Here is a 15,403-nt window from a genome sequence, read left to right as displayed (position 1 = left end):
TAAAGCGTCTGATGGAAGCCGTGGTTCTTTTGTTCGCTCAGTGCGACTTGGCAGCTCGCAGTGGCACTGACATCATCAGTATTTTTTTGCGCTCACAAGAGGAGGTTTAGGTTGTGGTCTGTCGCGTTGTCTTCAGGTTGTCGGCCGTACACGCAAGAAAGGTGAAGAAACCGAGCGAGCCACCGTCGCGGCGTAAGTGCGGGTCCCTGTTCCGGTCATCGACGCCGCTGCCACGCGACCGTGCGACCGTCATGCCAGCGCTGGTGGAACGTCCCAAGATGAGCATGGCCATGTGGGCCGCGCTCAAGAACCACATCATGCGACAACGCGAGAAGAAAAAGCAGGAACAGGAGGCCGACGCTGCCACCGAGCGGGTACGACGCGAGCGGGAACTGAAGCGTCGCCAGGACGCGATGACGCTCGAGGAGATCCGCGACCAGGTGCAGCAGTCGGAGAAGAAGCTGGTCACTCTCAAGGAAGAGAAGCACCAGCTCTTCATGCAGCTCAAGAAGGTGCTGCACGAAGACGACACCCGGAAACGGGCTCTCGTGAAGGAGGCCAACGAGATGGCAGCGCTCAACCACCAGTACCTTCAGCAGCAGCACCACAACGCCGCAATGCAGCAGCACGCCGCGGCGGCAGCGGCGGCAGCAGCCGCTGCTGCGGCGAGCCCGCAACACCTCTACATCCAGGAAATGAACCGGGCGCACTCTATGTACAAGTTGGCGCAACCAATTCCGCAGAACCCTAGCGTCTTGCATCGGGCACCGCTCAAGAGACCGCTGACCCCGTCTCCTCCGCCTCCGTCGTCGCAAGCCGCGACGTCGTCGTCTTCCCAGCAAGCGACGCCGCCCCAGTCGGGCTTCTCGCCGCAGCAGCCCTACGCGTACAAGGCTCAGACGGCATACGGGGCACCCAAACTGATCCCGGCGTACGCGCCGGGCCACGGCCCCATCTACTACGCACACGTGCCCGGTCAATCGGTGCCAACGGCCATGGCACCCACAGCGCCCGTGCCCTACCCGGCGTACCCGACGCCGCAGTTCCCGCACCACCACGCCGAGTCCGCGGCGGCAGCGGCGGCCGCCGCTGCTGCAGCTGCCGTCGCCAAGCAGCAGCAGATGGTGGCCACGCACAACTTCCACCTCGCCCACCAGCAGCAGCAAGCCGCGCAACAACAGCAGCAGCAGCAGGCCGCTGCCGCTCAACAGCAGCAGCAGCAAGCCGCTGCTGCGGCGGCGGCAGCTGCCGCGGCCGGGTACCCCGGGGGACCCGTGGTTCCTCAAGCCATGGAGCCCCCGCACGGACTGCAGAAGCCTCGCTTCCACGACGAGAAGTTCTACGTGTCCCAGCCGTCCATGGTCCCCATGCGGACACTGGCCTCGTCGGTGACGCAGTCGGCTGCGCTGGCGTTGGCCAGTCCGCAGCCGAAACCCTCGTCGTACTTGACGGCCGCGCAGCAGCATCACATGGCAGCGGCCGCCGCGGCCGCTCAAAGGCACCCGGGTTATCCAGGTCAACCGACGCGGTTCTACTGAGGCACGGCGCAAGTGCCTGTTGACGTGGTGAAGTTAGCGCTTGCGGCCAGCTAATGCATGGAAGGGGTGGGTGCCCAGCTAGTGTGCACAAGGCAGAATGGCCGCCTGCATTGTGGTATTTCTGTTCAGGTAGTACACGGAGCGCCATTTTGCTGCCTCAGATGCGCACAGTCTTTGGTGTCCGTTTACAACATTTTTTTTTTTTTTGCTTGAAGTGCAAGCTTGCCGATGCGCAGCTTTAATTAAAGCTTATGTAGGCAGGCCCCCTGAAGCATAGGAGGCGAGGTTATCCTGCATAGGGGTCTGCACAGACGTTGATTCTATTTCTAGTTTGTGCTGTGTGCCAGGTTGTGCCACTTGCACAAGGACATCCTGTGCTACATTAATTAGGCACAGCCTAATTACAGCAGTACAGAAACAGTGGAGTAAATTACAACTGTAATTTAAGGAAATCTGCGACTAGCTACAGCAGCTGGAACAAAAGCCATGCAACCTGTTGGAACAGATGTTTTGACAGGATGTGTAAGACATAGATGAGGACAAATAATTTTTGTGTGCACACAATTACTTGAACCCGTGAGGGGTTCGGCCTGATTGGCTATGGTGACCGAGCTCGGTTGCTTCTCTGTCTACCTTGGCTTCCCGATCCGTGTGAATGGCATACCTCACTGCTGCCCCTCGGCCTCGGCTACTAATGGCCTCTCGTGAATAGCTTGTTAATGTGTTTCCATGTAGTTAATGCATCTTCAAGTGTGAAGGAAGTTGTACGTCGTACTCATCTACGCTGCCAAACTTGGCCTTCATACTTGTGATGCAAAGATATCGATAGTACTATCAGTATCGATAGTTGAGTCATTATCAGACTATTGAAAGTACAAAAACTATGGACAGTACCATAGGTAGCACACTATCGATAACATAAAAAATTCACACGACGTACCCCACACAAGCACTGCAACATAAACTTGGCGACGTTTCCCTGTACCCACCTGCATGAACTGAGCATGAATCGCAAAATTTTTGGTAATATCACTAGCCAAGAATTTCAAAACTACAGTTGGATAGCATGGTCAATGGTGATGCATCGTAATATTATTGATAGTACTATCGATAGTGCTGTTATCGATAGTTTTCGTTACACTATTGATAGTTTCATATAGCGAAATATCTTAATACTATCGAAAGCCTTTTGTTGCACTATCGATAGTTTCATAAAGCTGTCAATTGTTAATTTACTCATCGTTTTGCAGCACTATGTCATACACACTGTCAAGCTTGGTGAAATAAGCATGTGCATTGTGTGGCACGTTTTTGTCAAGAATCTGTGCAGAGCTGTGAAGTTGGTAATGGCTAAAAGGTCCAGGGCACGTAAAAGCTTTCATTCTGCCATTTGAGGTACATTTGGCTGCTTTTAGCTTAGCTGGTCTGGCAAGGACATTGAAGTGTGCAGCAAAGCAAAAACGCTTCAATCTTGCAAGTGTGCAAAGCGACTGTGATGGTTTGCTGTTATGCTAGGTTGTGAGACGGAAATGTGCCTCTTAACGTGCCCACTGCCCCCATGCTCATGTCGGTGTCTTATAGTAGCGCCACATTTGGTCAATTACAGTCATGGACTGAAATGGCGGGTTGGTCGCACCTGAATCTCAATTATTACTTTTTTTTAAAGGCGGTATAAGCTCGCACAGCATGGATGGAGGCAATGTTGGGAACCTCGGCGGTGAAGGTTAAGGAGCGGCTTTCAGAAGTTGATGTGTAGTTTAGTGAACTCGCTGCAGTCTTACTTTCGTACTGTGATGCACTGCCTGTTGAGAGTGGGGGATCATTTCGTGCTTGAAAGCAATCGTAATCAAGGTATCAGAGTGTCACAGTTCTGCGGCTCTCCAGTTTCGGTCGTGTTAGTTCATCAGAAACAAATCTATTATTGTGCTAACTGCTCCGGCAGTCAACCGGCAGTATATATATGTATAGGTTTTAACCATGAATGCTGCATATCGTGGGCCATTTGATTGGTCTTTTCTTACGTGCTGTTTCAGTTATGTCTCCTGTAAGGCTCATTCACGGGTGGAACAAACTTACTTTTCTCCTTTGTGTTGTCTCCAATTCAAGTGTGGCAAAACTGGTATGACAACATACCTCTCTTTGTACCTTAAGGATGCTTTACTGCTGATTTCAAGCTGAAAACTACATCTTCCCCTGCAGTTATGTTTGTTGTTTGTTATTGTGAAGTATTTCTATATATTGTTCTTACTTTTTTTTTTTCTGTACTGATGGTAGGTACTGCACAGGCTGTGCATTGTACAAACATGGATTCCGAAAGTAGTAGTGGTCCTTTTAACATTTCAGTAACATGCCTCTACAATATATTGTTAATGGTTCTTGATATTTTAGGTGAGTTCCTTATCTAGGCCAGTAATATTCCATTGCGTCTTTATAATTTTTTTTCTTTTTTTTTTTTTTTTGCGCTAGCAAGGTATGCATTGTGTGCTAGATGGCAGTTTGATGTGTTTGGCTCTTGTTTTATTCAAGATGTTTTTGAATCCTCCTTATGATGCTCTTTTAAAATTCATTGTATGTGTTTTGTACAGGGCTACAAGTGTTTCAACAAGCTGCTCTTGTAGCAGCCACCAGCAGGCAGCTTTTGCAACATTGTTTTGGGTTAAAACAAGTGCTGGCAAGTGCGCACTTTGTTTGGCTCGTGCAAGGCTGGCATTATTGTTCACAACAATCCCCGAGCAAAAGTTTCTAGTACCGCATTGAACAAGCACTCTATCATCTTACTCGATCACTCGCTCCATTCATCCTTTATGCTAAGGTGGCACCACACCTTTTCTAGTGTTCAAATTCCTTTCGCACAATGACTGCACATTTCGCTTGCTTAGCATTGTTTATTTTGCACATTTGCATGCCAAACTCAACCATTGGCAAGATGTTCAGTGAATTCTGGCCTTGCCTTGTAACTTCCGTGTTGAAGAATGTGACATGTTCACAATCCTGAAATTTCACATACAGAGAGCAAAATGGCTAGGCAAAACTCTTTCATGTATATCGCCAGCCGGACTTGCCCGGCGATCTGTTGGAGCTCTGCAAATGCGGCAGGGCTATGAGATGCGTCCCACTTGTTTCACACGGGGCAGTCTACTTTCTGATTTACATCTCTTGTCAACGCTGCTTGCTCATCAAATGAGCGTGCAAAGTGGCACCAATGTGGCGGCCACCATTTGAGCCTTGGATCAGATAGAAGCGGGCATGGATTACTTCTTTTGCTGTGTTACTGTTGGCAGCGACTTCTTTGGGTGGCAAAAATTGCTCCTGATCCAGTCACGCTCTGCGCTTTTATTGTTTTTATCGAAGGCTGACATGCCGCAGGAAATGTTTTTAGCAATGAGCGCTCTGGGACCCAAGCACATCACAAGTGATAGAACGTTACTGTGTTTAGTGTACATTACTGACGACTCCATTGTTGGTTGTTACAATGCTTGTCTGTCATTCCAACCACCACACACGCGATATGTGTGGTTTGTGCGAGGGTAGCGTAACGAGCCGTAACTGCAAACTGGTGCTAACCTGTTATATTTAGCATCCTCCACTGAAATGGGCTTTGTCCGAAAATAAATGACAAAACATAACCTTGGTACTGCCGGCCAAAAAAGAAGTGAAAAGTGATCATAATTGCAGGTAAGCTGTTGCATTGTCTCCTGTAAATTTAACAATTAGCATGGTTCGAGCAGAATGACATGACTGCTTTAGCTGTAGAATAACAGGAACTGTATACACATTTTGAAACTTATTTGGAGGAGCGCTAAACAACGGGACGAGGAAAAACAACACGAGGGCGGAGACCGCACGCACAAAATGTATGCACATTTTTTGTCGTGTAGTTCTTAAACTGACCCCTGTGTGCACATGCTCATGGGAAGAAAAAGCTTCAAAATCAGAATTGCCAAGTAATTCTGATTTTGAGACACTGATAGGGACACTAAAGCAAAACACTAAATTGGCTTACACAGATAAAGTGTTCTGTGAAAACTCTATTGTTGTTAATGTCAAAATAATGGTTTGATTATTCGAAAAGAAAATAAAGGTCAAATTTTCAGTGTTTTTTGCGCCGTATCCCCCACGCCAGGATGCCAGATGTCATGAATTTCAAGTTTTTTTTTTTTTTTTTCCAGGCTGTGTTGGCTTGGCAAAAGTTCCCAAAAGTCATTATGTTCAACCTTTGGCTCCTTTAGAAAACAAAGTAGTCTATCTTTACCACTAAAAAATTTAGTAATCTCTATAAGGTGCTGGCAAAACCGATGACATCAGGGCGAGCTGGTGTGGAAACTTTAAGGAGGCTTCGCCACCTGTATTTTGTTATTGCACTTCTTTCTGGCTTGCCAAGCATCTTATCGTGGTAAGAGCGGTGTTTTTGATATTCTAGAAGGGTAACTTACTGATACAGAAGAAATCGTTTTTCTCTTTAGTGTCCCTTTAAAATGTATCACATACATTTTAGGACACCGCTTATTGAACCCTCGCAGAAAAATTGATCAATACCCACAAAGTGTACTGGGGGAAAGCGGTAGAACTCTGACATCTAAGTGTCTGCCTGTGGTGCGATCATGTGACCATATAGTGGGCTTGACTATGGGATGACCATGTAGTGTTCCATGTTCACAAATTGTCACGGCTGTGACCAGGGGTGTGCATTGGCAGCCAACACGAGTGTACTTTGCAGCGGCACTTAAACAGGCAATGATGGGAATGGCGCTAAAAACATCTTGAAACCAAGTTATCACCGCGCATTAATGCCTTGAGTGGTTGCTACTGAGAGCTTCTATGTATGCTGCATTGATCACTTTTCATTTTTTTTTGGTTGGCTGTGTGTTGTTGACTGTATACAGTAAGCGAGCCCCTGCATTCATTTTTTTTTTACTTGCTATGCCCTCGGCGGGAAAGTTGCGCCATTGATATCCAGCAGTTGCTCATGGCACTTGTTGGACATTGTGCCAGCAGGAGCATTTAGAACTACACCCAAGAGTGTAGTTGGGCTGTGCTCGCAACTTTGCTCTCCAGTGAAGCAAGGCTGATGTGCTGGAGCTCTTTTAGAAGGTATCCTCATATTGAGAGCTGTCACTCGAATTAAAGAAACTTAGTTTTATGCACGTGTAAATTGACCGCGTCAGCAGTAGATGGCTCATCTAGGCACCCATTGCCCTGCTGCTTGCGTTACTCTGTCGTTAGGCGCTCCCAGGTTTTGTGCTAACTTATCGCATAAGTTTCACATTCTGCGATTGTGTCGGCACTTTGACGTGCCTGCTTAGCTGAAGCTAGAAGACATCTAGCGTAGGTCCAGAAACCATCTTAGCCAGACATCTAGCATAGGTCTAGAAGACATCTAGTGTAAGTCTAAAAGACATCATAGCCCTGCTCAGGTTCACCAGCAGCCTTTTGTTGTGTGACATAAGTTCTCCTACAAATTGTGAGGGGGTGCTGTCTTAGACGAAAAGCAAATGCACTGACAGTGCCAAACTTAGCACTATATATGCCCCACTTATTTGAATTGTCACACGTGGCAGGACTGCCTACAGTGCATGCCGGTGATCTCAGTACTGAACTTAGACATCGTAACAAGCGCTGATGGACGGGAACACAAAGAGGAGACAAGTCCAGTCTACTTGTCTCCTCTTTGTGTTCCCGTCCATCAGCGCTTGTTACGATGTCTAAGTTCAGCTACAACCAACTAGCCCAAATTTCTGCTTTAAATAATCTCAGTACTGTTCGCACTGCTGTAGAGGAGGCAGGGGATAAGGCTACACACGGAAGAGTGCTGTGTAGGAGTGTTAGTGGACACGCTGCAGACAGGCTTTCTGCGCTGGATGAGCTATACACTGCTGTCGTAACGAAATGTTTCGTGCATTCTTTGCGTCATAGCGCCTAGTGAAGGCCTTCGTCGTGTGCTCTGTACCTTATTCTGTAAGTGCTGTCATCAAACCCACACTCCAGTGCATTTGTGTTTGATGTGTACAGAAATGCGCTGTAACTGGTCAAGAAGAATGGAGAGGCTGTTGATGTTTGCGTTTGAAACAGCACCTCTGTTGGCCCTGTTGTAATGCCCGGTGAGCGTTGCAGCCTGTCTGCAACGTGCAAAGTCGTGTTGGGAGCCATGCAGAAGGTCTCGTGGTTGTAATGCATGCTCCTGCACAATAATAAGTTGTAAAGGGAGCACCTCGCAGTGTCAATTTTGCCGAGTTGAAACACCCAGTGAGAGTGCGATGTTATTGTACATTTGTGTCTGATAGTGTCTTGTTTCAGCTTGTTGTTGCTTCCTGTTTCTGTCGTGCTGGGTGTGTTTGCAGTCAGAGCAGCAGAATGTGCTTTGTTTAACATTTACCAAAAGTGTACAAAGTGGCTTGTCGTACGTAGAGGCCTCAACACTTTCCTCTCACTTGCTTCGAATGGCGCAACTAGCTGGCAAGATGTGCCTATTTCAAGTGGCATATCGTATGTATTCGTTGCTGCTTGCCACACTACAAAAGACCATCTGTATGTAATCGCACGTCTTGGAAGAGGCGTAGACAGCAAGGGTGTTGTGTGTTGGTGGTTTCAAAGAATATTATTATGCCATTGGGGATGCATTGTCATTGCTGGAATGTAAGGTTTCAAACATTGTGTACACGTCTTCACCCTTTCTGTGTTTCTTTCTTAGTGGTAGTTCCCACTATAAAAAAAAAAATTCCTTTTTTTTAATGTTGTGGCGGCCGCAACATCGTAGAGTAGCAGAAATGCAATTCACTTGATGAATATTGCAGTTGCAATCTCTTGTTAGTGTCTTCTTGATTTTGCATTCCGAACAGCTTTCACCAGCACCTTTGCTACAGTGTTGCAGTTTTTCTCTCTGAGGGCAAACAAATTGTTGCTAGAACTGCTGTGGCATGCACGCACAGCCAACTTTTTGTTTTGCATGCTGAATGCGCATGTTGCACCCATCTGCAATGCCGTGGTGCCCGGTGACGACACAAACCAACAGCACGTCCCTACGACTTCTTTCCTAATTATTCTTTGGGCACAGTATGCTACTGCCATCGGGGATCTCTAAAACAGAGAGGGAAAGCCCTACATATCTGAAATTCCAAAAAACATGTACATTTGTATTTCCCATGATCAAAGGCCACGTGCTGGTGTCATGATGCCTGCTGCTTTCCCACTGTACACCTGGCTTCATGGCAACTTGAGGGGAATGCTGAGAAGATTGCTGTTATGGATTTTTTCATGGAATTTCAAGGGAAAGGTTTCTTTTCATGGAATTTCAAGGGAAAGGTTTCTGTTGAGTTATGTTCAATATTAATTGACATAAATCATGCAAGCATACAAAGAGGCTCCATCTCCTCAACTTCGCTCCTGTTGTAGAATTTTGTTCTTCACTCCCTGCCTCCTTATCTCAAGGGTCAAATTTGCCATGGCAAAATAAAGAAAACAAGAAAATTTCGTGCTTTTTACCGTAGTTGCCATTCAGCCCACCATAGTCTATAACTACTGCCTTCCTTTGAAGTAGTGGTGGTGTTGTGAAACTCGTAGTGAAATTGGCCTGTTGTGTTGAACGAGCTGTACTCATTCAAAACTCTTGGCAACAAAACCGCGCAAATGAGCCTAGCTCATCCGAAACACAGAAGGGGTTGAAGGCGTCATTTTGTTTTAGCCATCTTGCATCACAATTTCTGCTACACACTCGCCTCTACGCTGTAAATGAGCAAATTGTTCCACTAGCACAATTTTTTTTTTTTGTACGTGCTCTTTTAATTTCAAAAACTGTGCTGTGCAATCATGCTGAGTAAATGCTGTTTGCAACTGTGCCCTGCATAGCCCATTGTCGAGCACGTAACTCGCGTTGGGAGCCAACCATCTGCTTTCGGTGTTGCAAGAAAGAAAACTGCGAGCGTCATCTGTCACTGTCTGTTGCTTGATAAACTGCGGTCCCTCATTCTTGTATTTTCTGCTTGCTTTTAACATGTGTGCGATGATGTTAGAACTTTCAATGACTTCGCTGCCAGTGATTCACATGTGTCTGTGTTCTTAGATTCAATCCGGCTTTGACTGTCTTGTGAGAGTTGTTGATTGGTGACCTATTGTCGGTGCCGCTTTGAAGTTAACCTGTGACACTTAGATGTAGAACCCTCGTTGGAAGTGTTGACATCCGCTGCTGTTATTCTTGGCATCTTGCTACTGTTCTTTTTTTCTTTCGTTTCGTTTTTATGAGGACTGTCAAAGCACTTCAAGAAGTTCAGTGCTAGGCGATACTCGCGGCGCTGTTGCAGAGTTATTGTAATATTCATCTTTCACATTCACTGGGCCAGCCTTGAGTTGCTTTCCAGGAAAGGCTTCTTGTCTTGGAGTCGTTGACGTAGGTCTTGCCTAATAAAGGCCTTGTTCAGTCCATTCACAACAGAATCGGTATAATGGTACAATGCAGAGTGTCTGCTTCATGCTCCGATAGCTTTTAGACAGCTCAAGTTGTGTTCTTAAGGTTTATTTACAGTGTTCTTAACTTAAGTAATCATCAAAACAGAATTAGTGTTCATTGGACGTCTTGGTACTTTTCTTTATTTAGCCATTACCAGACAATCATATCCTTCTGGCCAGTCTGCGATAGTGACCTGAGTTAGGGCTGCTTAGGACTGGTGCAAGAAGCAACGTGTCGAAGGCAGCCTCGTGAATGTGAGAGATAGACTTCTGCTTTCTTCAGAAAGCGACAAACATCTTAAGGCTGTGTCTTAAGCAAGTAAGCAGCTACGCTGCAGGCTATGTCTTCTTTCCGTCAGCAACGAGATAAGCTGTTTGTAGAGAACTTGAGAGAGTGTGTTGCCTTTTTGAACAGGATTTGACAGCACTGTATTTTTGATAGGAGGAGGTGCCTGTGCTGCCAATTTGTATTACAAGCTACTTAAACTTGAAAGGATTTCTAAGAAGATGGCACACGTGACGAATGGTAGAAGCGTCGTCGCAGCCATAAATGCTGCTGTGTCCAAACTGTGCTACTGTATATTCAGTTCCTGTATGCAGAGAATTGAAGTGGCATTCATGGAAAGAAGTGTTGCTTTGTTCGTTTGCCTACATTAAGGCAGCCACGCATACTGTTCAGATGTACTGCATGTGCCAGAACATCCTGTCAAAGCGATTTCGCATCGTCATAGGGGACCACCCAAGACGTAAGGTTTCTGGAGACCAACAGTAACAAAATCTTTGACTGCGTCAAAAGCCTAGTTTTAGATAGTGCAGACACGAAGCAGCCTTCATGCGAAATTTTACGTTTGAAATGCACGTTACGTTTAGGATGCATCACGAAAAGCTATCAAAAGTATAAATTTTTGATGCCGAAACTGAGGGAAAAAAGAACACTGCCATTACCATTTGCCAGAAATGACAATGTTCAGAACAAGCACAGTGAACAACGGCCAGCGCCTGCAGTGCGTTGATCATTTCGGAGGTCACGGTCCGGGATATGCATCATATTCACTAACCACTAGATCCCTGCATCGTCTATAAACGTTCTATTTAAAGGCTGTTAGTAAAAAAAATTAGACAACTGCTAGTCTGGCTGCTTTACCAAAGCAGTGAATACTATCTATTTATAGCTACTTCAGCCAAATTTTCTAGATCTGTCGTTTTGTTTGTCGTCTTGTTGGGGTGTCTAACACCAGAAGCTTAATTTGGACATTCAAGGACGTACATCAAATGTTTTCAACGCACTTTATTGTATGACATTGCTTTTGTTTATTTCGTCACCACTATTTATTTTGACAACAGGCTCATTTTTGCTATCGTATAATATTTCCAGGGCCACAGTGTAGGTGGGCCATTATGTAATTTTGCTGCCACCACAACTTGACAATCGGGACTCGGCATTTCATGTAAGCTGCTCGTTTCCTGCAAGTCGTTTGCATCCAAGTAATCTTTCAAGTTGTGTTAAGGAGCAGACAAATGCCAGGAGGCATGCACAGATACAACTTAATCTTTATAGCCTGGAGAGCCTGAGCGTTATCAATGGCATCTGAAAGGCTAGAACAAACTGCTTGACGAGTTTGTGTGCCGTCTTCTTAGTGATCCTGTCAGATTGAAATATGTGGCTGCTTTGACGCAAGTTCACATGCTGTTTCACAAACATTTCGTGACCGCCTATACAACCGTTGCCGGCCAACTTAAAAGAGTTTATAGACAATTATCGCCGAGCGGGCCTTTGAAACCTCTTTGTTGCATTGTAAGCACGGGCAGCACAGCTCGAGTGATATATGAAAAGGCGCGAATCAAAAAAATGCCACCGCTACCTTTCCGTCATTCCTGTGTCTCCATCGCGAAGCAGAGAAAGCTCAATCTTTTGACTCAGTGTCTGTGATTGCACCTCTGCGTTTTTTGGTTGTGCATTCCCTACCCGCTGATCGACATTGTTTCACCTTCCTCGTTTATTTGCGGACTTCGTTAACGTTGAGTTCGTACGGGACTGTTTCTTCCCGGACGCTCCGGAGCAGACATGTTCTTGGCCTGTCTTTTTATTTTTGTACAAATAAAAACGTTGCCCCATCATGTGACTTCGTTGTGGACCTTTTTGTGTGTTTGTGAACTCTCGAGTTTTCCGTGCATAACTGTTTCTTCCCCGATGACTTGAGAGCAGATGTGATTTTGGCCTGTCATTGTAGTTTTGTACTAATAACATTGCCCTGTTGCTTGACCACGTTGTGGGTCGCACTGGACAGTGCTCACTCGGAATAGTTGCCGAACGCGTGCATCTGCCACGAAAAACGTTTTGTGTGCGGTCACACACATGATAAGACAAGACCACTTTGGTCGAGCCACTTCCGCGCTGTTATCGGGACGGCTTTGTTGTATAGTCGGCTGAAAGGGCTGTCAAGTCGCGCGTCCCTTGCGCGGCGGCACTCCACAGTGTGTTTTTTTACCCACCACTTATCTGCTACCCAGGAATCACTACTGATAAGGGAGGACTACATATGTGCAGTTGCCACAGCGGTGATGGTTGGAAATGTTCCTGTCCTACAAGGCTGTGCTAGATTGTTTATCTCGTCACAGTGTAATGGGGTATCCTCTGAAAGGCTTGCTGATAAGATGCCGAGCATGGATCTTTTATTTACAGAAATATAACCTCTTTCACCTCTTGCATCAGTGATATTCATGTAGAGCGCGATCTTGTTGCAGTTGTCACAGGTTACGATTATTTTGTGTCTTGCTTACTTGTGTGTCTTACTTTTTTAACCTATTCCAGACCCCTTTCTTGTGAGACTGGGAGTTACAGCAGATAGCTGAAATGCTGATCCCGAGTTAGTGAGTTCAGTGCCAGCCAAACGACCACACTTCAGTGGGGTGAAATGTAAGAATGCTTGTGTACTTAGATTTAGATGCAAATTAAGGAACCGTTCCCAGGTGGTCAAAATTCTTCCATAAGCCCTTCCCACTACGGCGTGCCTCATAATCAGATCGTGGTTTTGGCTCATAAGGCTCTGGAAATTAATTCATTCAATTTTAAATAGTTTTAATTATGTATAGGGGTAAAAAATAAGCAGGCAGTAAGTTGTGAGGAATATGAGGCGTGCACTGTGTATATACAAAACAAATGCAAAGCCAGCAAACACTGAAAAATATCAAACACCTAGGTAGCCATTGAAACTTGATATGAACTGGTATACCTACATTGCGCAGGTAACACCACTTGGTGTATTTCATATTTGAATCGTTAGCAGGAAGAAGCGACACTTGAATTTATTAATACATGGAAAAAAGGAAGATCGGTTGGGTTTAACATGCCATAGCAACACTGGGACCTTCGAGAGATGATATAGTGGGGTGCTCTAGACGAATTCTGTGAAGCTTGAATCATGCACATAAGAAGTATGCAACCGTTTTTGCATTGTACACCCTTGGTATGTGGTGGTGGTGGCTGGGAATCGCCTCCCACCTTGTGGGCAGCAGTAGCCCGTGGTAGCAGATGGGTCGCAGCGGCTGGTAAATAAGTGGTCCACTGTAGAGAATATTTAAGAGCTGCTATTAGTAGTTGTTTAATTGGCAATAAAGAGTGCTTCCAGTACAGCACATTTAGTAATCCTGTACTTCAGCACGTGAACAGCAGCGTCAAATTTAATGTCGAGGCAAAATATGTGAAAGGTCATGGACACAATGGTCACAAATAAATTGCGCTGGTTTACATTGTGGAGATTTTGGTAGCGATCATGTTTTTTGTTGTAACTTCTGGGTATTGCACAGCTTTTTACTTTTAGTTTTTTTTTAATTTCTTGCATCAAATGTCTTATTAAATTCTTGGGCTTAACATGCTAAAGCCACAATCTGTTTATGAGGCACGCCGTAATGTGGGACTTCGAATTAATTTGAGTTCTTCAACGTGCACCTAAATCATACTACACAAGTGTTTTTTTTCTTTTTTTTTTTTTTTTCGTTTTGCTTCCCTCGAAATGTGGCCGCTGCAAGCTTAGCAACGCCATACCCACTAAGCTACGATGGCAGATGCTTTTTGCATCCGAGAACTGTATGCAAAAATGTGCTAGTAGAAGCCTCTTGGGCTGCAAACTAGAAGATTTACATATAATTTTTCGGCAGATATGTGAGGTTTTCGTAAATTGCTTCCATTGCTTTATCACGCAGAGTCGGTCCTCGGCATTTAGTAATCTGCTGATGGACTTAATGACATTGCACATGGCTTTTGAAGAGGAAAACAGAGCAATGGTTGTCACTACAGTGCGCTTGCTGCAATACTGCCATTTGTTTGTCTGTTGTTTCACCTTGGGGATTCTACAAATGTAGCAATATTGTAGCGAGCATTGTGCTCAAGGCCTGTTCTGCAGTGGGAAAACACTGGCGGATATATAATATGAATGGAGTGTACACTCATTAAAAAATGTACACCAAGAGTGCTGCAGAAAAAAAAAAATTTGTTGCCAACTTAGACTGATATCTTGAAAAAAAATTTTTTTGCTGACTCCCTCCTGGTTAGCGTCATGGGTGTACTTGCACAAGAAGCTTTAGCTGGAGTATTTCTTCAGTGAATTGCATTTGTGATTCTTCATTATGTCTCAAAAACTGCTCCATATTAAAAGATTAAAGTTTGTTTAAGAATTATGGATCGCACACATGCACAAGGAGAGAGAGAAGCGGTGAATGATATATATGCTGCTGTTCTCATGTACTTAAATTAGGGCATTTATTCTGCAGTAACTGTGTCATGATGTAGAGCATAAACGTGACCTAATTTTAGGCGACAACTTGGAGAAGGGAAATCTACATGTCATCTGTACAAAGTACTTTCTTGTTAAAAAATCCCGTGTCTCCTAAGAATGTCAACGTTAGCATAGTGGTAGAATTATTGCACTCTCCTATATCACCATGGTTGGATTGTTAGAGGGGCACTGAAACTGAGTATTAGTTAAGGCTGAAGCAAATACTATTTCAAGGTGTCCAAAGCGTCACTTTTATGAAGTGATAAGATTACTGAAATAGAGGACAAGATTGCTGCTAACACTGAAAATTTAGAATCCTGTCCCTTGAGAAATCCTGTGCTGTGTGTAAATGCCAAACTATTGTTAACTGATAACAAAAAGTTAATAATGTTTTTCTTACACATAAAAGTTAATGCATTTCTCCCAATTTTATAGGTTTTTTCCTTCAGAACACCTTAGTGCTACCTCTTTATACTTCTCTGCATTTTTTTATGGATGTGTGGCGCCCCCTTTGTGTCGGCCTCAGACACAAACCAGACAGTGGGGCCTGGCACAGCATGGCCTCTAAGATTGCTATCTCTACTCCTCTGGCTACTCGGTTTACTGCGATTGATTTGAACTGCGCATTTATTATGCAGGACCTCTTGAGTT

The 15,403-nt window shown here is 45.1% G+C and overlaps 1 protein-coding gene across 1 annotated transcript; it reads left to right on the top strand.

Annotated features, from left to right (window-relative positions):
• The first annotated feature begins 54 nt into the window (after positions 1-54).
• On the top strand, positions 55-12,095 carry LOC119466042 (G protein pathway suppressor 2). Its single transcript, XM_049657357.1, has one exon. The coding sequence runs from the start codon at positions 252-254 to the stop codon at positions 1,536-1,538; it is 1,287 nt and encodes a 428-aa protein (XP_049513314.1). The 5' UTR covers positions 55-251; the 3' UTR covers positions 1,539-12,095.
• Positions 12,096-15,403: the final 3,308 nt, after the last annotated feature.

Source organism: Dermacentor silvarum, chromosome 10, assembly GCF_013339745.2.
Source record: "Dermacentor silvarum isolate Dsil-2018 chromosome 10, BIME_Dsil_1.4, whole genome shotgun sequence".
Classification (NCBI taxonomy): domain Eukaryota; kingdom Metazoa; phylum Arthropoda; class Arachnida; order Ixodida; family Ixodidae; genus Dermacentor; species Dermacentor silvarum.
This window is presented reverse-complemented; position numbering and strand designations above follow the sequence as displayed.